The sequence below is a fragment of the Protomyctophum parallelum genome (assembly GCF_964188405.1).
Source record: "Protomyctophum parallelum genome assembly, chromosome: 16".
Classification (NCBI taxonomy): Eukaryota; Metazoa; Chordata; class Actinopteri; order Myctophiformes; family Myctophidae; genus Protomyctophum; species Protomyctophum parallelum.
Window position 1 is genome coordinate 47,557,730 of NC_139711.1, and position 24,128 is coordinate 47,581,857.

The 24,128-nt window shown below is 48.0% G+C and overlaps 1 protein-coding gene across 1 annotated transcript in view; it reads left to right on the forward strand.

Moving 5' to 3' along the window:
• Positions 1-24,128, forward strand: part of snx25 (sorting nexin 25) — a 64,472-nt gene that overhangs the window by 37,772 nt on the left and 2,572 nt on the right. Inside the window, exons 11-20 of the mRNA XM_083785105.1 lie at positions 3,366-3,491; positions 4,613-4,777; positions 7,320-7,451; positions 10,696-10,836; positions 12,072-12,185; positions 12,791-12,868; positions 13,910-13,993; positions 17,030-17,147; positions 17,477-17,543; positions 22,072-22,253. Coding sequence (XP_083641231.1) covers positions 3,366-3,491; positions 4,613-4,777; positions 7,320-7,451; positions 10,696-10,836; positions 12,072-12,185; positions 12,791-12,868; positions 13,910-13,993; positions 17,030-17,147; positions 17,477-17,543; positions 22,072-22,253 — 1,207 coding nt within the window. The remainder of the gene's footprint in view (positions 1-3,365; positions 3,492-4,612; positions 4,778-7,319; positions 7,452-10,695; positions 10,837-12,071; positions 12,186-12,790; positions 12,869-13,909; positions 13,994-17,029; positions 17,148-17,476; positions 17,544-22,071; positions 22,254-24,128) is intronic.

A 24,128-nucleotide genomic window follows, 5' to 3' on the forward strand; every position in this document is an offset into this window, starting at 1 on the left:
GTAGCTATAGGTGTAATGTTAGAGTCCACAGAAGACATGTAAATATGAAATAAATGCTTAAACATGTAGCTATAGGTGTAATGTTAGAGTCCACAGAAGACATGTAAATATGAAATAAATGCTTAAACATGTAGCTAGGTGTAATGTTAGAGACCACAGAAGACATGTAAATATGAAATACATGCTTAAACATGTAGCTAGTTGTAATGTTAGAGTCCACAGAAGACATGTAAATATGAAATAAATGCTTAAACATGTAGCTATAGGTGTAATGTTAGAGACCACAGAAGACATGTAAATATGAAATAAATGCTTAAACATGTAGCTATAGTTGTCATGTTAGAGACCACAGAAGACATGTAAATATGAAATAAATGTTTAAACATGTAGCTAGGTGTAATGTTAGAGACCACAGAAGACATGTAAATATGAAATAAATGTTTAAACATGTAGCTAGGTGTAATGTTAGAGTCCACAGAAGACATGTAAATATGAAATAAATGCTTAAACATGTAGCTATAGGTGTAATGTTAGAGACCACAGAAGACATGTAAATATGAAATAAATGCTTAAACATGTAGCTATAGTTGTCATGTTAGAGACCACAGAAGACATGTAAATATGAAATAAATGTTTAAACATGTAGCTAGGTGTAATGTTAGAGACCACAGAAGACATGTAAATATGAAATAAATGTTTAAACATGTAGCTAGGTGTAATGTTAGAGACCACAGAAGACATGTAAATATGAAATAAATGCTTAAACATTTAGCTATAGGTGTAATGTTAGAGACCACAGAAGACATGTACATATGAAATAAATGCTTAAACATGTAGCTAGGTGTAATGTTAGAGACCACAGAAGACATGTAAATATGAAATAAATGCTTAAACATGTAGCTATAGGTGTCATGTTAGAGACCACAGAAGACATGTAAATATGAAATAAATGCTTAAACATGTAGCTATAGGTGTAATGTTAGAGTCCACAGAAGACATGTAAATATGAAATAAATGATTAAACATGTAGCTATAGGTGTAATGTTAGAGACCACAGAAGACATGTAAATATGAAATACATGCTTAAACATGTAGCTAGTTGTAATGTTAGAGTCCACAGAAGACATGTAAATATGAAATAAATGCTTAAACATGTAGCTATAGGTGTAATGTTAGAGACCACAGAAGACATGTAAATATGAAATAAATGCTTAAACATGTAGCTATAGTTGTCATGTTAGAGACCACAGAAGACATGTAAATATGAAATAAATGTTTAAACATGTAGCTAGGTGTAATGTTAGAGACCACAGAAGACATGTAAATATGAAATAAATGTTTAAACATGTAGCTAGGTGTAATGTTAGAGACCACAGAAGACATGTAAATATGAAATAAATGCTTAAACATTTAGCTATAGGTGTAATGTTAGAGACCACAGAAGACATGTACATATGAAATAAATGCTTAAACATGTAGCTAGGTGTAATGTTAGAGACCACAGAAGACATGTAAATATGAAATAAATGCTTAAACATGTAGCTATAGGTGTCATGTTAGAGACCACAGAAGACATGTAAATATGAAATAAATGCTTAAACATGTAGCTATAGGTGTAATGTTAGAGTCCACAGAAGACATGTAAATATGAAATAAATGATTAAACATGTAGCTATAGGTGTAATGTTAGAGACCACAGAAGACATGTAAATATGAAATACATGCTTAAACATGTAGCTAGTTGTAATGTTAGAGTCCACAGAAGACATGTAAATATGAAATAAATGCTTAAACATGTAGCTATAGGTGTAATGTTAGAGACCACAGAAGACATGTAAATATGAAATAAATGCTTAAACATGTAGCTATAGTTGTCATGTTAGAGACCACAGAAGACATGTAAATATGAAATAAATGTTTAAACATGTAGCTAGGTGTAATGTTAGAGACCACAGAAGACATGTAAATATGAAATAAATGTTTAAACATGTAGCTAGGTGTAATGTTAGAGACCACAGAAGACATGTAAATATGAAATAAATGCTTAAACATTTAGCTATAGGTGTAATGTTAGAGACCACAGAAGACATGTACATATGAAATAAATGCTTAAACATGTAGCTAGGTGTAATGTTAGAGACCACAGAAGACATGTAAATATGAAATAAATGCTTAAACATGTAGCTATAGGTGTCATGTTAGAGACCACAGAAGACATGTAAATATGAAATAAATGCTTAAACATGTAGCTATAGGTGTAATGTTAGAGTCCACAGAAGACATGTAAATATGAAATAAATGATTAAACATGTAGCTATAGGTGTAATGTTAGAGACCACAGAAGACATGTAAATATGAAATAAATGCTTAAACATGTAGCTATAGGTGTAATGTTAGAGACCACAGAAGACATGTAAATATGAAATAAATGCTTAAACATGTAGCTAGGTGTAATGTTAGAGTCAAGTGAACCTTTCAAGCCTGTTTTTCTCCAACTCGCTGTTTCTCTGCCAGACATTACTCTATAAGCCATATCTCCAAAACCGGTGGCTCAAACTGAACAACCAATATGTCAATTTGAAGCTATGATTCCCTGCTTTCACGTGACGTGACAAAAAAACAAAAACAATGGCAGTCCCTCAGTCAAATTTGGTCACATTTAACTCCTTCCACCAGTGAGTGACACTCTGCGGCTCTGGCAGAAAATCTCCTTTAGCCACAGCGGCCAATCCTGATGGAACGCCACCCCGCCCAATGGCATGTGAGCATGTTAACCCATTCTGACCTGAGATCAGATTCATACGAGGTTTCCGCCGGACACACACTGGTCTGATGAACCCATTCTGACCTGAGATCAGATTTAAAAAATGTCAGTCACTCTTCGATTTTTCAAAAATAGCAGACCTACAAGCTCATAGCGCGCCACTCGGTGGCGCGCTACGAGCTTGTAGATCTGCTATTTTTAAAGAGCTAAAGCATAACATGATGCTGACACCAAAATGGGTGCCCGTTCAGAAAGGGCTAATGGTCACTTCAATGGGTTGTCTTTGCTGTCCCATGGTGTACACACACACACACACACACACACACACACACACACACACACACACACACACACACACTCACACACACACTCACACACACACACACACACACACACACACACACACACGCATGAGTACCATGGTCAAATTGATCTGCCTCGCTTTAGACTCGAGTCATAAAATATGTGGGTTTGTTGTGTGTGTTGTCCTTTATCACATTAGATGTGTGTGTGTGTGTGTGTGTGTGTGTGTGTGTGTGTGTGTGTGTGTGTGTGTGTGTGTGTGTGTGTGTGTGTGTGTGTGCGTGTTCTGTGGCATTAGGTTGCTGAGACGATGCGTGAGCGTTATTACCCGTCCTTCCTGGTGTCGGAATTCTACGATAGGCTGATCAGGCGAGAAGAGCAGCGCAGCCAATCACATAGCAGCGCCGAGGACAAGGAGGAAGGGGTCAGTCGGGCACGCACGATCTGAACAACCAATATGTCAATTTGAAGCTATGATTCCCTGCTTTCACATGACATATGACAAAGAAATCTGGTCTCTATACTGCCTCCCCCTGGCCAGCCGGGGCGCCTGATGGAGGGGAAAGGAACTGGTCTATATACTGCCTCCCCCTGGCCAGCCGGGGCGCCTGATGGAGGGGAAAGGAACTGGTCTCTATACTGCCTCCCCCTGGCCAGCCGGGGCGCCTGATGGAGGGGAAAGGAACTGGTCTATATACTGCCTCCCCCTGGCCAGCCGGGGCGCCTGATGGAGGGGAAAGGAACTGGTTGGAATAACGTGTTCCTTCCACGCGCTACGACGTCCAACCAGGGAAACTCCCCCCTGTCAGGTGTAAAGGAGCAACTTGGACACTCAGGCATGAAGGAAGCATGAGTTCAAGTCTGTTGCTCTCCCCTTGTCCCCCATATATGGGGACCAGGTTGGTCTCCCCTTGTCCCCCATATATGGGGACCAGGTTGGTCTCCCCTTGTCCCCCATATATGGGGACTAGGTTGGTCTCCCCTTGTCCCCCATATATGGGGACTAGGTTGGTCTCCCCTTGTCCCCCATATATGGGGACTAGGCTGGTCTCCCCTTGTCCCCCATATATGGGGACTAGGTTGGTCTCCCCTTGTCCCCCATATATGGGGACTAGGTTGCTCTCCCCTTGTCTCCCATATATGGGGACTAGGTTGCTCTCCCCTTGTCCCCCATATATGGGGACTAGGTTGGTCTCCCCTTGTCCCCCATATATGGGGACTAGGTTGGTCTCCCCTTGTCCCCCATATATGGGGACTAGGTTGGTCTCCCCTTGTCCCCCATATATGGGGACTAGGTTGCTCTCCCCTTGTCCCCCATATATGGGGACTAGGTTGGTGGAGGGTGTGTAGAGCCCAGGATCACATTAGATGATTGACACAGGGGTGAACAATGGGTTACAAAATCGTGGGATAAAAAAAATATATTTAAAAAATAAAATAAAAATCCAATGGCAGTCCCTCAGTCAAATCTGGTCACACATCATCGGTATATATTTCCCAGTCATGCATGTGTTCATCTGTATTCCCGCGGTCTCGTCCAACCAGTGCCCGGGGCTGGACGCGGGAGACGTGGCGTGCGACGAAGGCAGCCGAGGCATCAACGAGCAGGCCAGCTACGCCGCGACCAAACTGCGTCAGCTCCACGACAAGCTGCTCTACAAACGGCAGGCGCTCTGCGCCATGCAGAACGCACCCAAACACGACAAGAAGGTACGCAGAACGCACCCAAACACGATAAGAAGGTACACAGAACGCACCCAAACACGATAAGAAGGTACGCAGAACGCACCCAAACACGATAAGAAGGTACGCAGAACGCACCCAAACACGATAAGAAGGTACGCAGAATGCACCCAAACACGATAAGAAGGTACGCAGAACGCACCCAACCACGATAAGAAGGTACGCAGTACGCACCCAAACACGATAAGAAGGTACGCAGAACGCACCCAAACACGATAAGAAGGTACGCAGAACACACCCAAACACGATAAGAAGGTACGCAGAACACACCCAAACACGATAAGAAGGTACGCAGAACGCACCCAAACACGATAAGAAGGTACGCAGAACGCACCCAAACACGATAAGAAGGTACGCAGAACGCACCCAAACACGATAAGAAGGTACGCAGAACGCACCCAAACACGATAAGAAGGTACGCAGAACGCACCCAAACACGATAAGAAGGTACGCAGAACGCACCCAAACACGATAAGAAGGTACGCAGAACGCACCCAAACACGATAAGAAGGTACGCAGAACGCACCCAAACACGATAAGAAGGTACGCAGAACGCACCCAAACACGATAAGAAGGTACGCAGAACGCACCCAAACACGATAAGAAGGTACGCAGAACGCACCCAAACACGATAAGAAGGTACGCAGTACGCACCCAAACACGATAAGAAGGTACACAGAACGCACTCAAACACGATAAGAAGGTACGCAGAACGCACCCAAACACGATAAGAAGGTACACAGAACACACCCAAACACGACAAGAAGGTACGCAGAACGCACCCAAACACGATAAGAAGGTACACAGAACGCACCCAAACACGATAAGAAGGTACGCAGAACGCACCCAAACACGATAAGAAGGTACGCAGAACGCACCCAAACACGATAAGAAGGTACGCAGAACGCACCCAAACACGATAAGAAGGTACGCAGAACGCACCCAAACACGATAAGAAGGTACGCAGAACGCACCCAAACACGATAAGAAGGTACGCAGAACGCACCCAAACACGATAAGAAGGTACGCAGAACGCACCCAAACACGATAAGAAGGTACGCAGAACGCACCCAAACACGATAAGAAGGTACGCAGAACGCACCCAAACACGATAAGAAGGTACGCAGAACACACCCAAACACGATAAGAAGGTACGCAGAACGCACCCAAACACGATAAGAAGGTACGCAGAACGCACCCAAACACGATAAGAAGGTACGCAGAACGCACCCAAACACGATAAGAAGGTACGCAGAACGCACCCAAACACGATAAGAAGGTACACAGAACACACCCAAACACGATAAGAAGGTACATGCAGAACGCACCCAAACACAATAAGAAGGTATGCAGTTTTAAAATGTACATTATTGTGTATATACTCTTTTGATTTGATTTTGTTGTATACTTTGTATAGGTAGGTTTCTCGAGGTATGTCATGGATGCGTTATTTAATTTAGTAATTTAGTTTCTGCCTCTTGGCCAGTTCACATTGTAAAAGAGACTCCATCGTGTTTTTACTGGTTAAATAAAACATGAATAAAATACTTCTGCGTACATCTAAACGCTAGCTCAACATGACCACACACACCCAAACCTGACAAAAAAAGCTGTGTACCTGTTATGTAGGCGGGAACCCCTTTTGGTGTTTTAAACATTATTATGTTATAATTTAGCTATTGAAAAATAGCAGATCTACAAGCTCATAGCGCGGCACCGAGTGGCGCGCTACGAGCTTGTAGGTCTGCTATTTTTGAAAAATCGTTAAAATGTGGCGCAAATCATTGAATATATATTTCAGAGCCAAGATCTTTAACTAAAATATTTGCTTCTGGGGGGTCCCTGGAACTACATATTTTTAGATGGGGGTCCGTGGCCCAATAGAGATAATTCTGGGGGTCCTTGACATGAAAAAGCTTGAGCACCGCTGACATAGAAACATGGGTTTTTCAGAAAAAATTTAGGATTTAGAAGCCGTTTTTTTTTTATCAACCTCAGTCCAAAATGGGTTTTAACCCATTCTGAACTGGAACCCCTTTTGGTGTTAGCATTATGCTATGCTTTAGCTATTGAAAAATAGCAGATCTACAAGCTCGTAGCGCGCCACCGAGTGGCGCGCTACGAGCTTGTAGGTCTGCTATTTTTGAAAATTCGAAGAACGACTTTTCAGAAAACTGTCATTTTCAAACAGACATTTTTAATAATCTGATCTCAGGTCAAAGTGGGTTTTAAATTAAGAGAGTCCTCACATTATGTCACATCCGTTTAGAAAGAGAACACATCCTTTTGAATCTCATTCACTTCTTAGAACATTTTGTAAACTCTGTGCGTGTGCGCGCCTGTGTGTCTGTGTGTGTGCGTGCCTGTTTGTCTGTGTGCGTGCGTGTGCGTGTCTGTGTGTCTGTGTGTGTGCGTGTCTGTGTGTCTGTGTGTGTGCGTGTCTGTGTGTCTGTGCCTGTGTGTGTGTGTGTGTGTGTGTGTGTGCATGCGTGTGCGTGTGTGTGTGCAGCTAGTGAGCAAGTTGAAGGAGGAGATCGTGTCCATGGAGAGAGAGCACGCTGAGCTGCAGCAACACATCAGCAGAACCGACTGGTGGTGCGAGAACCTGGGCCACTGGAAGGCCTCCATCTGCACCGCCGAGGTTTGTTACGCTCCAACGTTAGAACCTGGGCCACTGGAAGGCCTCCATCTGCACCGCCGAGGTTTGTTACGCTCCAACGTTAGAACCTGGGCCACTGGAAGGCCTCCATCTGCACCGCCGAGGTTTGTTACGCTCCAACGTTAGAACCTGGGCCACTGGAAGGCCTCCATCTGCACCGCCGAGGTTTGTTACGCTCCAACGTTAGAACCTGGGCCACTGGAAGGCCTCCATCTGCACCGCCGAGGTTTGTTACGCTCCAACGTTAGAACGGCCGAGGTTTGTTACGCTCCAACGTTAGAACCTGGGCCACTGGAAGGCCTCCATCTGCACCGCCGAGGTTTGTTACGCTCCAACGTTAGAACCTGGGCCACTGGAAGGCCTCCATCTGCACCGCCGAGGTTTGTTACGCTCCAACGTTAGAACCTGGGCCACTGGAAGGCCTCCATCTGCACCGCCGAGGTTTGTTACGCTCCAACGTTAGAACCTGGGCCACTGGAAGGCCTCCATCTGCACCGCCGAGGTTTGTTACGCTCCAACGTTAGAACCTGGGTCACTGGAAGGCCTCTATCTGCACCGCCGAGGTTTGTTACGCTCCAACGTTAGAACCTGGGCCACTGGAAGGCCTCCATCTGCACCGCCGAGGTTTGTTACGCTCCAACGTTAGAACCTGGGCCACTGGAAGGCCTCCATCTGCACCGCCGAGGTTTGTTACGCTCCAACGTTAGAACCTGGGCCACTGGAAGGCCTCCATCTGCACCGCCGAGGTTTGTTACGCTCCAACGTTAGAACGGCCGAGGTTTGTTACGCTCCAACGTTAGAACCTGGGCCACTGGAAGGCCTCCATCTGCACCGCCGAGGTTTGTTACGCTCCAACGTTAGAACCTGGGCCACTGGAAGGCCTCCATCTGCACCGCCGAGGTTTGTTACGCTCCAACGTTAGAACCTGGGCCACTGGAAGGCCTCCATCTGCACCGCCGAGGTTTGTTACGCTCCAACGTTAGAACCTGGGCCACTGGAAGGCCTCCATCTGCACCGCCGAGGTTTGTTACGCTCCAACGTTAGAACCTGGGTCACTGGAAGGCCTCTATCTGCACCGCCGAGGTTTGTTACGCTCCAACGTTAGAACCTGGGCCACTGGAAGGCCTCCATCTGCACCGCCGAGGTTTGTTACGCTCCAACGTTAGAACCTGGGCCACTGGAAGGCCTCCATCTGCACTGCCGAGGTTTGTTACGCTCCAACGTTAGAACCTGGGCCACTGGAAGGCCTCCATCTGCACCGCCGAGGTTTGTTATGCTCCAACGTTAGAACCTGGGCCACTGGAAGGCCTCCATCTGCACCGCCGAGGTTTGTTACGCTCCAACGTTAGAACCTGGGCCACTGGAAGGCCTCCATCTGCACCGCCGAGGTTTGTTACGCTCCAACGTTAGAACCTGGGCCACTGGAAGGCCTCCATCTGCACCGCCGAGGTTTGTTACGCTCCAACGTTAGAACGGCCGAGGTTTGTTACGCTCCAACGTTAGAACCTGGGCCACTGGAAGGCCTCCATCTGCACCGCCGAGGTTTGTTACGCTCCAACGTTAGAACCTGGGCCACTGGAAGGCCTCCATCTGCACCGCCGAGGTTTGTTACGCTCCAACGTTAGAACCTGGGCCACTGGAAGGCCTCCATCTGCACCGCCGAGGTTTGTTACGCTCCAACGTTAGAACCTGGGCCACTGGAAGGCCTCCATCTGCACCGCCGAGGTTTGTTACGCTCCAACGTTAGAACCTGGGCCACTGGAAGGCCTCCATCTGCACCGCCGAGGTTTGTTACGCTCCAACGTTAGAACCTGGGCCACTGGAAGGCCTCTATCTGCACTGCGGAGGTTTGTTACGCTCCAACGTTAGAACCTGGGCCACTGGAAGGCCTCCATCTGCACTGCGGAGGTTTGTTACGCTCCAACGTTAGAACCTGGGCCACTGGAAGGCCTCCATCTGCACCGCCGAGGTTTGTTACGCTCCAACGTTAGAACCTGGGTCACTGGAAGGCCTCCATCTGCACTGCCGAGGTTTGTTACGCTCCAACGTTAGAACCTGGGCCACTGGAAGGCCTCCATCTGCACCGCCGAGGTTTGTTACGCTCCAACGTTAGAACCTGGGCCACTGGAAGGCCTCCATCTGCACCGCCGAGGTTTGTTACGCTCCAACGTTAGAACGGCTGGGGTTTGTTACGCTCCAACGTTAGAACGGCTGAGGTTTGTTACGCTCCAACGTTAGAACGGCTGAGGTTTGTTACGCTCCAACGTTAGAACGGCTGAGGTTTGTTACGCTCCAACGTTAGAACGGCTGAGGTTTGTTACGCTCCAACGTTAGAACGGCTGAGGTTTGTTACGCTCCAACGTTAGAACGGCTGGGGTTTGTTACGCTCCAACGTTAGAACGGCTGAGGTTTGTTACGCTCCAACGTTAGAACGGCCGGGGTTTGTTACGCTCCAACGTTAGAACGGCTGAGGTTTGTTACGCTCCAACGTTAGAACGGCTGAGGTTTGTTACGCTCCAACGTTAGAACGGCTGAGGTTTGTTACGCTCCAACGTTAGAACGGCTGAGGTTTGTTACGCTCCAACGTTAGAACGGCTGAGGTTTGTTACGCTCCAACGTTAGAACGGCTGGGGTTTGTTACGCTCCAACGTTAGAACGGCTGAGGTTTGTTACGCTCCAACGTTAGAACGGCCGGGGTTTGTTACGCTCCAACGTTAGAACGGCTGGGGTTTGTTACGCTCCAACGTTAGAACGGCTGAGGTTTGTTACGCTCCAACGTTAGAACGGCTGGGGTTTGTTACGCTCCAACGTTAGAACGGCTGAGGTTTGTTACGCTCCAACGTTAGAACGGCTGAGGTTTGTTATGCTCCAACGTTAGAACGGCTGAGGTTTGTTACGCTCCAACGAGGAAGGCTACAGAGGAAGGGGGGGAGACGGTAGCGTGTTACAGCGTGTGTGTGTGTGTGTGTGTGTGTGTGTGTGTGTGTGTGTGTGTGTGTGTTCCAGGCCACAGAGGAGGGCGGGGAGACGGTAGCGTGTTACAGTGTGTGTGTGTGTGTGTGTGTGTTCCAGGCCACAGAGGAGGGCGGGGAGACGGTAGCGTGTTACAGTGTGTGTGTGTGTGTGTTCCAGGCCACAGAGGAGGGGGGGGAGACGGTAGCGTGTTACAGCGTGTTACAGCGTGTTACAGTGTGTGTGTGTGTGTGTGTGTGTGTGTGTGTTCCAGGCCACAGAGGAGGGGGGGGAGACGGTAGCGTGTTACAGTGTGTGCGTCAGCCTGTCGGAGGCAGAGGAGACGGCCAACAGTCGCTGGAGCGTCCACAGGAAACTGACAGAGTTCCACATCCTGCATCGCAAACTCACAGAGGTAACGGACACACGCGCCACTCAGCGTCACAAACTCACAGAGGTAACGGACGCACCACACAGCGTCACAAACTCACAGAGGTAACGGACGCACCACACAGCGTCACAAACTCACAGAGGTAACGGACACACGCGCCACACAGCGTCACAAACTCACAGAGGTAACGGACGCACCACACAGCGTCACAAACTCACAGAGGTAACGGACGCACCACACAGCGTCACAAACTCACAGAGGTAACGGACGCACCACACAGCGTCACAAACTCACAGAGGTAACGCACGCACCACACAGCGTCACAAACTCACAGAGGTAACGCACGCACCACACAGCGTCACAAACTCACAGAGGTAACGCACGCACCACACAGCGTCACAAACTCACAGAGGTAACGGACGCACGCGCCACACAGCGTCACAAACTCACAGAGGTAACGCACGCGCCACACAGCGTCACAGAGCCCGGAATTATCGTGCATTTTTGGTCCCGGTCCCTACCCCAAAATGTCGGGTCAGGTCGGGTTCGGGCAGAGATTCAGAACTCCATAGCTCAGGTGTAGAGTGGCCCGGATGGGAACCATAAGGTTTGCCAGTTCAATCCCTGTGGGCTCCTCCCCCAGAGTTAGTGTCGATCAAGTGTCCTTGAGCAAGACTCTGAACCCCTGATTGCTCCCGATGTGCAGGTCGGTGCCTTGCATGGTTTCAGTGTGTGAATGTAATGCACAATCTGGGTAAAACGCCTTGGATAAATGCACCATTTACCTTTAGGCTTTCACTATCCAATAAAGTCACGATAACCCCATCTTAACCCATTCTGAACGGGAACCCATTTTGGTGTCGGCATCATGTTATGCTTTAGCTATTGAAAAATAGCAGATCTACAAGCTCGTAGCGCGCCACCGAGTGGCGCGCTACGAGCTTGTAGTTCTGCTATTTTTGAAAAATCGACGAACGACTGACATTTTTTAGAATCTGATCACAGGTCAGAATGGGTTCATCAGACCAGTGTGTGTCCTAGTGGAAACCTCGTATGAATCTGATCTCAGGTCAAAACTCTCTCTCTCTCTCTCTCTCTCTCTCTCTCTCTCTCTCTCTCTCTCTCTCTCTCTCTCTCTCTCTCTCTCTCTCTCTCTCTCTCTCTCTCTCTCTCTCTCTCTCTCTCTCTCTCTCTCTCTCTCTCTCTCTCTCTCTCTCTCTCTCTCTCTCTCTCTCTCTCTCTCTCTCTCTCTCTCTCAGTGTTTCCCGTCACTGAAGAAGCTCCAGCTGCCGTCTCTCAGTAAGCTGCCCTTCAAATCCATCGACCAGAAGTTTCTGGAGAAGAGCAAGACTCAGCTCAATGCCTTCCTCCAGGTAAACCCTCACCTCAACGCCTTCCTCCAGGTAACCCTCACCTCAACGCCTTCCTCCAGGTAACCCTCACCTCAACGCCTTCCTCCAGGTAAACCCTCACCTCAACGCCTTCCTCCAGGTAAACCCTCACCTCAACGCCTTCCTCCAGGTAAACCCTCCCCTCAACACCTTCCTCCAGGTAACCCTCACCTCAATGCCTTCCTTCAGGTAAACCCTCACCTCAATGCCTTCCTTCAGGTAAACCCTCCCCTCAACGCCTTCCTCCAGGTAAACCCTCACCTCAACGCCTTCCTTCAGGTAAACCCTCACCTCAATGCCTTCCTTCAGGTAAACCCTCACCTCAACGCCTTCCTCCAGGTAAACCCTCACCTCAACGCCTTCCTCCAGGTAACCCCTCACCTCAACACCTTCCTCCAGGTAAACCTCACCTCAACGCCTTCCTCCAGGTAAACCCTCACCTCAACGCAAGAATGGACTTCTACGGCAACCGCAACTGCATGCACAGTCTACACTAATTTAGCTGTATTTCAACAGGTAAACCTAACCTTACAAACCGTGTGTGTGTGTGTGTGTGTGTGTGTGTGTGTGCGTGTGTGCGTGTGCAGCGTTTGTTGACAGATGAGAGGCTGTGCCAGTCCGAGGCTCTCTATGCGTTCCTCAGCCCCTCCCCCGAGCATCTCAAGGTGAGAAACTCCACTGTCTGTCTGTCTGTCCAAACTAAATCATATTGAAAAATAGCAGACCTACAAGCTCGTAGCGCGCCACTCGGTGGCGCGCTACGAGCTAAATCGAAGAACGACTGACATAGAAACATAGCTTTTTGAGAAAACTGTAATTTTCAAACAGACATTTTTTACAATCTGATATCGGGCCTAAATGTGTTAATGATCGTGTTAATAAGAGTATTACATCAATCAAATCAGTCAATCAGTCACAGCCGTCATGTGCATGTGTGTAGTGTTGTCGGTTTCCTGCAACAAGGTTCTCTTTCTGGTGTCAGCAAATGGATGATATGTTATATAGTAATAACAGTATATATGTTATTTAAGCAATAAGCCACGAGAGGTCTCAGGTTAGCAGGTATTTTACACTGGCTGGGGGCGTAGGCAGACCCCACGCGCAGCGGAGGGTCTTCTACCTCCCAGCCAGTGTAAAATACCCGGTAAGCTGGGCCTCTCGTGGCTTATTGCTTTTCTAAAACGGTTACAAACATATAGCAATATTAACCTAATAAAACTATTAAATTAGCTTTGCGCCACCAGAGCGAGCAAGCCAGAGCCACAACACTTCCTTGTTTTTCTCGCAAGTAGCCTATGTGAAGGGAGAATATAGCGTTTGATGTATTTACGGGGCTGCCTGGAGCCACACATTCACAGTCATATGAGCCGGGCGGTGCTTAGACGCTCCGCACGGCATGTGTTTGTACAGCAATCAAGCGCTCCCCTTCCCCAGTTCAGCTACAAGGCTGCAGGAGGATACAAAGTGATGGAAGGAGTGGGTTATTGGTGAAATTTACACCGGTCACGTGACGGTAACCAGCCAATCAGAATGAAGTATTGGGACTACCCGTTTTAGAAATAGTAATAACAGTACATATATGTCTCCAATAAGGTGATGACCATCCAGTATATATATATATATATATGTTATATAGTAATAACAGTATATATATATGTATATATATATATATATAGTAATAACAGTACATATATGTCTCCAATAAGGTGATGACCATCCAGAAGAAATCATCCTTCTCTCTGGCGTCCTTCTTGGAGAGGCTGCCCGGGGACTTCTTCTCACACACCGAGGTACGTGCACGCACGCACACACACGCACACACAGGCACACACGCACACACACACACAAAGCCGCGACGACGGAACAACAAGCGCGCTCCCTAACAACGGCGCGCGTGCACATCTTCTAGCGCTCAGAGAGCGGCGCGGGACAGGACAACGGCTCAAAGGCCTCCAGTCAGCTGATCACTGCGTGTCTCTGGACAGGACAACGGCTCAAAGGCCTCCAGTCAGCTGATCACTGCGTGTCTCTGGACAGGACAACGGCTCAAAGGCCTCCAGTCAGCTGATCACTGCGTGTCTCTGGACAGGACAACGGCTCAAAGGCCTCCAGTCAGCTGATCACTGCGTGTCTCTGGACAGGACTACGGCTCAAAGGCCTCCAGTCAGCTGATCACTGCGTGTCTCTGGACAGGACAACGGCTCAAAGGCCTCCAGTCAGCTGATCACTGCGTGTCTCTGGACAGGACAACGGCTCAAAGGCCTCCAGTCAGCTGATCACTGCGTGTCTCTGGACAGGACAACGGCTCAAAGGCCTCCAGTCAGCTGATCACTGCGTGTCTCTGGACAGGACTACGGCTCAAAGGCCTCCAGTCAGCTGATCACTGCGTGTCTCTCTAACTCAATTCTAAAGAACGCAGCGATTGACGAGGACGTTCTCATCTTCACAGTAAAGGCACGCCTCCAAGTGCTGCCAACCAAACTGAACCTATCCATCTGGTATCCCAATAATCATGACCCTCACTGTCTAAAATAAAATAAAATGAAATTAAACAAAAATAAAATGATTCACAGGAGGCACCATTTAGGCACCATTTAAATGGTGAATGATTAAGCCCCTTACGCCTATAGCCTGCTAGTACTTACTACAAATAGGCAAGCTGTATGCTTGTCATTGTCACTTGGAAATAAAGGCGTGCAGTCCATTTATGCCTTTTTTTTTAAAATAATATCATAATCACATATGCCGCATCACAGCATGCGCTCCCAAATCATCTCACAAGTGCGCTCGCATAACAAGGCCAGTAAGCACTGTTTGATTAAGCACAAACTAATACATTGTAAACATGTTATATTGTTTTTAATTGCGCGATTTTAATTACTTGTAAAGTTGGAAATCTCTCTTTTGTTTTTTACATACACATACCGTTTTATATTAACATTTTAGGAGTGAAAACATATGTTTAAATGCCTGTGACAGCCTCTCAGCTGGTCAAACAATGCTGCTCCGCTGTTCTACGACAGAAAAACAGGTGAGGACAAAGCGTACGACAGGTCCCGAGCAGACGTGGGTTTTGAACGTTGTCACGTTCAATTTCAAGCTTTGCCGGAAATGTTAAATGCCGAAAATGTCGGTAATTTCGGCGTGCGCCCATATTTTGGCGTACGCACGGTTGATAAATGAGGGCCTAGTCTATGTCTCATATATTAAACGGCTGTACTATTTACAAAGGACTGTATATAGCCAGGCATGACAGAATTGTGAACATTATTGTCAAGATGTGTCACCTATATGTTTCATTCCTCCATTGTGTTTCACAAAAATCCCCTGTGTGAAACCAGAAATGTTTCAATGCAATGACCCAACTGAACAGCAGAGAGGTTTTTCTATTGGAAGTTGGCTCTGCTTTTGATTCAAGTTTAGAGGAAGCTTTCCTTACTAAACAAGTTAAAATATCAACCATTAGTACAGGCCATTATACAACTGGGCTATAAGTGTCAGCTCATTGTTTTTATATTTGGCAGCCTGGGCCATGTCCACAGGCTAGTGGTCAGAGACATGTCCACAGGCTAGTGGTCAGAGACATGGTGTCCACAGGCTAGTGGTCAGAGACATGTCCACAGGCTAGTGGTCAGAGACATGATGTCCACAGGCTAGTGGTCAGAGACATGTCCACAGGCTAGTGGTCAGAGACATGATGTCCACAGGCTAGTGGTCAGAGACATGATGTCCACAGGCTAGTGGTCAGAGACATGATGTCCACAGGCTAGTGGTCAGAGACATGATGTCCACAGGCTAGTGGTCAGAGACATGTCCACAGGCTAGTGGTCAGAGACATGTCCACAGGCTAGTGGTCAGAGACATGTCCACAGGCTAGTGGTCAGAGACATGGTGTCCACAGGCTAGTGGTCAGAGGCTTGATGTCCACAGGCTAGTGGTCAGAGACATGATGTCCACAGGCTAGTGGTCAGAGACATGATGTCCACAGGCTAGTGGTCAGAGACATGATGTCCACAGGCTAGTGGTCAGAGACATGTCCACAGGCTAGTGGTCAGAGACATGTCCACAGGCTAGTGGTCAGAGACATGATGTCCACAGGCTAGTGGTCAGAGGCTTGATGTCCACAGGCTAGTGGTCAGAGGCTTGATGTCCACAGGCTAGTGGTCAGAGACATGATGTCCACAGGCTAGTGGTCAGAGACATGATGTCCACAGGCTAGTGGTCAGAGACATGTCCACAGGCTAGTGGTCAGAGACATGATGTCCACAGGCTAGTGGTCAGAGACATGTCCACAGGCTAGTGGTCAGAGACATGATGTCCACAGGCTAGTGGTCAGAGACATGATGTCCACAGGCTAGTGGTTAGAGGCCTGAGGATTATAGGGTTGTCTAAGTGTAAGGCAAAGCAGCATACTGTTCAATCTCCTCCATTATAGGCAGTCGGTCTATTTGGAGGAGAAGGTGCTTTTTGTACCCATGGTTTACTTTCGGTGTTGGTAATAATATGACAGACTGAAGTGACCGATGTTTGCTGTGAATAAGTTCATGTGTTTGCCTAGTATATTCTGTACATTTAGGGCTTGTTTGGACTCAAGCACTGAGACACGTGATGTTTTCGAGTGCGTAGTATATCAGAAGCAACTGAAAATATTTGTGTCCTTGATAATGTATTTTATCAAATGTGGACTCAAATAAAGAAATCGAAATGTGTGTGTGTGTGTGTGTGTGTGTGTGTGTGTGTGTGTGTGTGTGTGTGTGTGTGTGTGTGTGTGTGTGCGTGCGTGCGTGTGCGTGTGTGCGTGCGTGCGTGCGTGTGTGTGACCCCAGGAGGAGGCGGAGGATGACAGCGACCTGTCAGACTACGGTGACGAGGCTGATGGGAGGAGGGACGCCCTGGCCGAGCCATGCTTCATGCTGATTGGAGAGATCTTTGAGCTCCGAGGCAGTAAGGACCCTTAACCCCATTCTGACCTGAGATCAGATTCATACGAGGTTTCCGCCGGACACACACAGGGTCTGATTAACCCATTCTGACCTGAGATCAGATTCATACCAGGTTTCCACTGGACACACACTGGGTCTGATTAACCCATTCTGACCTGAGATCAGATTCTAAAAATGTCACAGTCGTTCTTCGATTTTTCAAAAATAGCAGACCTACAAGCTCGTATCGCGCCACTCGGTGGCGCGCTATGAGGCTGTGGCTGTGTTGCCTCACATGTCTGTGTGTTCCTCTTCCTCTTCATCACATGTCTGTGTGTTCCTCTTCATCAGTGTTCAAGTGGGTGAGGAAGACTCTGATCGCTCTGGTCCAGGTGACGTTTGGACGCACCATCAACAAGTAAGTTGTGTGTGTGTGTGTGTGTGTGTGTGTGTGTGTGTGTGTGTGTGTGTGTGTGTGTGTGTGTCTGTGTGTGTGTGTGTGTGTGTGTGTGTGTGTGTGTGTGTGTGTGTGTGTGTGTGTGTGTGTGTGTGTGTGTGTGTGTGTGTGTGTGTGTGTGTGTGTGTGTGTGTGTGTGTGTGTCAGTGTTGTTTTTGGCAGCAAATTTCTATTTTAGTTTTAGTCATAGTCTTTGTACTGAAACTTCATTTAGTTTCAGTCACATTTTAGTCACCTGGAATGTCTTAGTTTTAGTCGACTAAATGTCATAACATTTTAGTCGACTAAATGTCATAAGATTTTAGTCGACTGAATCTACAGTTGATTTAGTCGACTAAAATGTATTTTGGCGGGTCTTGATGCCGACTTAATGAAAATAGCCGATCTACAAGTTGCCTCACATGCCTCTGGCTTCCGGTTGTTTTTAGGATTGATTTTAAAATATTTTTACTTGTGTATAAAGCTCTCAATGGTCTCGCACCTTCCTACCTACATGACTGCCTGCCTAAATATGTCCCAAACCTTCCTACCTACATGACTGCCTGCCTAAATATGTCCCAAACCTTCCTACCTACATGACTGCCTGCCTAAATATGTCCCAAACCTTCCTACCTACATGACTGCCTGCCTAAATATGTCCCAAACCTTCCTACCTACATGACTGCCTGCCTAAATATGTCCCAAACCTTCCTACCTACATGACCGCCTGCCTAAATATGTCCCAAACCTTCCTACCTACATGACCGCCTGCCTAAATATGTCCCAAACCTTCCTACCTACATGACTGACTGCCTAAATATGTCCCAAACCTTCCTACCTACATGACTGCCTGCCTAAATATGTCCCAAACCTTCCTACCTACATGACTGCCTGCCTAAATATGTCCCAAACCTTCCTACCTACATGACTGCCTGCCTAAATATGTCCCAAACCTTCCTACCTACATGACTGCCTGCCTAAATATGTCCCAAACCTTCCTACCTACATGACTGCCTGCCTAAATATGTCCCAAACCTTCCTACCTACATGACTGACTGCCTAAATATGTCCCAAACCTTCCTACCTACATGACTGCCTGCCTAAATATGTCCCAAACCTTCCTACCTACATGACTGCCTGCCTAAATATGTCCCAAACCTTCCTACCTACATGACTGCCTGTCTAAATATGTCCCAAACCTTCCTACCTACATGACTGCCTGCCTAAATATGTCCCAAACCTTCCTACCTACATGACTGCCTGCCTAAATATGTCCCAAACCTTCCTACCTACATGACTGCCTGCCTAAATATGTCCCAAACCTTCCTACCTACATGACTGACTGCCTAAATATGTCCCAAACCTTCCTACCTACATGACTGCCTGCCTAAATATGTCCCAAACCTTCCTACCTACATGACTGCCTGCCTAAATATGTCCCAAACCTTCCTACCTACATGACTGCCTGTCTAAATATGTCCCAAACCTTCCTACCTACATGACTGCCTGTCTAAATATGTCCCAAACCTTCCTACCTTCATGACTGCCTGTCTAAATATGTCCCAAACCTTCCTACCTTCATGACTGCCTGCCTAAATATGTCCCAAACCGCCCGCTAAGGTCTTCCACTGCTCGCCTGCTCGCTTTGCCTAAAACAATGGCAACTAAGAAATACGGGGAAGCAGCTTTTTGCTTCTACGGGCCGTCGGCATGGAACAAACTCCCACTGTACCTTCGACAGGCAGCCTCTGTAGTTTAATAACACTGTACCTTCGTCAGGCAGCCTCTGTAGTTTAATAAACTCCCACTGTACCTTCGTCAGGCAGCCTCTGTAGTTTAATAACACTGTACCTTCGTCAGGCAGCCTCTGTAGTTTAATAACACTGTACCTTCAACAGGCAGCCTCTGTAGTTTAATAACACTGTACCTTCGTCAGGCAGCCTCTGTAGTTTAATAACACTGTACCTTCGACAGGCAGCCTCTGTAGTTTAATAACACTGTACCTTCGTCAGGCAGCCTCTGTAGTTTAATAACACTGTACCTTCGTCAGGCAGCCTCTGTAGTTTAATAACACTGTACCTTCGACAGGCAGCCTCTGTAGTTTAATAACACTGTACCTTCGACAGGCAGCCTCTGTAGTTTAATAACACTGTACCTTCGACAGGCAGCCTCTGTAGTTTAATAACACTGTACCTTCGACAGGCAGCCTCTGTAGTTTAATAACACTGTACCTTCGACAGGCAGCCTCTGTAGTATAATAACACTGTACCTTCGACAGGCAGCCTCTGTAGTTTAATAACACTGTACCTTCGTCAGGCAGCCTCTGTAGTTTAATAACACTGTACCTTCGTCAGGCAGCCTCTGTAGTTTAATAACACTGTACCTTCGTCAGGCAGCCTCTGTAGTTTAATAACACTGTACCTTCGTCAGGCAGCCTCTGTAGTTTAATAACACTGTACCTTCGACAGGCAGCCTCTGTAGACATTTTTAAAGCTCAGCTCAAGACCCACCTCTACAACATTGCTTTTAATTGATCTTTTATTTTTTTGTTATTCATGTCCTCACTGTATTGCATTACTGCTTGTTTTTTAATGTCGTTGCCTTGCTTTTCTTTTATTCTCCATTGTTCTGTAAAGCACTTTGAGCTGCATTTCATGTCATGAAAGGTGCTAATAATAAAGTTTTATTATTATTATTATTACTCAACATTTATAACAACATAATAATCAGTTTCTACATCCTGGGGACCCCTACTCAACATTTATAACATCAGTTTATACATGCTGGGGACCCCTACTCAACATTTATAACATCAGTTTCTACATGCTGGGGACCCCTACTCAACATTTATAACATCAGTTTCTACATGCTGGGGACCCATACTAAACATTTATAACATCAGTTTCTACATGCTGGGGACCCCTACTAAACATTTATAACATCAGTTTCTACATGCTGGGGACCCCTACTAAACATTTATAACATCAGTTTCTACATGCTGGGGACCCCTACTAAACATTTATAACATCAGTTTCTACATGCTGGGGACCCCTACTCAACATTTATAACATCAGTTTCTACATGCTGGGGACCCCTACTCAACATTTATAACATAAAACTTTGGTGTACTGAACATGTCCGGGTTCATATTCTGGCTAGTGGACTAACTCATTTTGACCTGGGAACGATGCCATGAATTTCTTCTGAATCCTGACAGTTTTCCGAAAAACTGTTTCTGTCAGTCGATTTAAAAAAAATAGCAGATCTACAAGTTCATAGCGCGCCACCGAGTGGCGCGCTATGAACTTGTAGATCTGCTATTTTTTCAATAGCTAAAGCATAACATGATGCTTAAAGGACAACTTTAGTTTTTTTCAACCAAGGTTCATGTTTTAGGTTATTAGAGAAACCAAGGTTCATGTTTTAGGTTGTTATTAGAGAAAGTAAAAGATGAGAGTTTTTTTTTTCATTTGCTGCTTTCTTTCGTTTTAGGGATTTTAGCTGTTTTTGACAGGGGGGGGGGGGCATTCGAGCATGGGGCTTTATGTATTTTTTTACAACATTTTATAGCGATTTCTTTTTTAATTATTTACTATAGCCCCAATAAACCCCTGGAAATTACATCTGGCCACAAAACATCACAAGATCTACTGAATGTGTCAAACTGACATTGAGCCTATGACACACAGTGTGGCTTCCCCCCAGTAGGCTACCTTCATATTCAGTAGATCCTGTGATTTATTTGTAGCCAGATGTCATTTCCTGGGGTTTATTAGGACTATAGTAAATAATAAAATAATAAATCTCCATAATATTTTGTAAAAAAAATACATATTTAGCCCCATGCTCGAATGCCCCCGCCCCCCTGTCAAAAACAGCTAAAATCCCTAAAACGAAAGAAAGCAGCAAATAAAAAAATAACACTCATCTTTTAGTTTCTCTAATAACAACCTAAAACATGAACCTTGGTTGAAAAAAACTAAAGTTGTCCTTTAAAGGACAATTCCATGCTAGAATGCTTTCTTATCTTTCTTTGTAGTTGTTACGTCCCCACCAAAGAGGTACAGTTGTTTCTTTGTGCAAAATCACCTTATTGGCTATTTCCCCTACCATGAGCCCTCAATGAAATGCATTGAATTGAATGGGAATTGAATGGGGCTATGGGGTGTTATGCTAATTCGCTTATTTCCATCGAAAGAAGTAGTAAAGTGTGCCGCTTGGGATAATATTTACATTATGAAGAGAGGATATATACAAAGAAATTATAATTTTGAGCGATGGAAATAAGCGAATTAGCACAACACCCCATAGCCCCATTCAATTCAGGGCTTATGGTAGGGGAAATAGCCAATGAGGAGCTTTTGCACAAAATAACACCTGGACCTCTTTGGTGGGGACGTAACGACTATAAAGAAAGGTAAGAAAGCCTTTTGGTATGGAATTCTCCTTTAAAACACCAAAAGGGGTTCCCGTCCAGAATGCACTAATGTGCTCCTTTTCTTTTCTCCAGACAGATCCGAGACACGGTGAACTGGATCTTCTCGGAGCAGATGCTGGTCTGTTACGTCAACCTGTTCCGGGACACGTTCTGGCCCAACGGCAAGCTGGCGCCGCACCTCACCGTGAGGACGGACTCGGAACGCAGCGAGACCAAGGAGAGAGCCCAGCAGAAACTACTGGACAACATCCCAGGTATGCTCTGACTACTGCAGCCTCACTAACCCTGGTTCACCTGTTCACCCTCTGGGTTTCCAAGTGTAGCCAAACCACTCTAGAGGCGATCGACAACAACGGGAGGTAAGGTATTAAATCTATCGCGACTAGCGACTGGACAGTGGAGCGCCCGTAACCTTTTTTTATATATATATAATTAGGCGGTATGATTTAGAGGGCATTTTCGATGACGTATCACTGTACTCCTGGGCCCCAGACCGTACTCCTGGGCCCCAGACCGTACTCCTGGGCCCCAGACCGTACTCCTGGGCCCCAGACCGTACTCCTGGGCCCCAGATCGTACTCCTGGGCCCCAGACCGTACTCCTGGGCACCAGACCGTACTCCTGGGCACCAGACCGTACTCCTGGGCACCAGACCGTACTCCTGGGCACCAGACCGTACTCCTGGGCCCCAGACCGTACTCCTGGGCACCAGACCGTACTCCTGGGCCCCAGACCGTACTCCTGGGCCCCGGACCGTACTCCTGGGCCCCGGACCGTACTCCTGGGCACCAGACCGTACTCCTGGGCCCCAGACCGTACTCCTGGGCACCAGACCGTACTCCTGGGCCCCAGACCGTACTCCTGGGCACCAGACCGTACTCCTGGGCCCCAGACCGTACTCCTGGGCCCCGGACCGTACTCCTGGGCCCCGGACCGTACTCCTGGGCACCGGACCGTACTCCTGGGCCCCAGACCGTACTCCTGGGCCCCAGACCGTACTCCTGGGCCCCAGACCGTACTCCTGGGCACCAGACCGTCCTCCTGGGCACCAGACCGTACTCCTGGGCACCAGACCGTACTCCTGGGCACCTGACCGTCCTCCTGGGCCCCAGACCGTACTCCTGGGCACCAGACCGTACTCCTGGGCACCGGACCGTACTCCTGGGCCCCAGACCGTACTCCTGGGCCCCAGACCGTACTCCTGGGCCCCGGACCGTACTCCTGGGCACCGGACCGTCCTCCTGGGCACCAGACCGTACTCCTGGGCACCAGACCGTCCTCCTGGGCACCAGACCGTACTCCTGGGCCCCAGACCGTACTCCTGGGCCCCGGACCGTACTCCTGGGCACCGGACCGTACTCCTGGGCCCCGGACCGTACTCCTGGGCACCAGACCGTACTCCTGGGCCCCAGACCGTACTCCTGGGCACCAGACCGTACTCCTGGGCACCAGACCGTACTCCTGGGCCCCGGACCGTACTCCTGGGCACCAGACCGTACTCCTGGGCACCAGACCGTACTCCTGGGCACCAGACCGTACTCCTGGGCACCAGACCGTACTCCTGGGCACCAGACCGTACTCCTGGGCACCAGACCGTACTCCTGGGCCCCGGACCGTACTCCTGGGCACCAGACCGTACTCCTGGGCACCAGACCGTACTCCTGGGCACCAGACCGTACTCCTGGGCCCCAGACCGTACTCCTGGGCACCAGACCGTACTCCTGGGCCCCGGACCGTACTCCTGGGCACCAGACCGTACTCCTGGGCCCCGGACCGTACTCCTGGGCCCCGGACCGTCCTCCTGGGCACCGGACCGTCCTCCTGGGCCCCGGACCGTACTCCTGGGCCCCGGACCGTACTCCTGGGCCCCGGACCGTACTCCTGGGCCCCAGACCGTACTCCTGGGCACCAGACCGTACTCCTGGGCACCAGACCGTACTCCTGGGCACCGGACCGTACTCCTGGGCCCCGGACCGTACTCCTGGGTCCCAGACCGTACTCCTGGGCACCGGACCGTACTCCTGGGCACCGGACCGTACTCCTGGGCCCCGGACCGTACTCCTGGGCCCCGGACCGTACTCCTGGGCCCCAGACCGTACTCCTGGGCACCAGACCGTACTCCTGGGCCC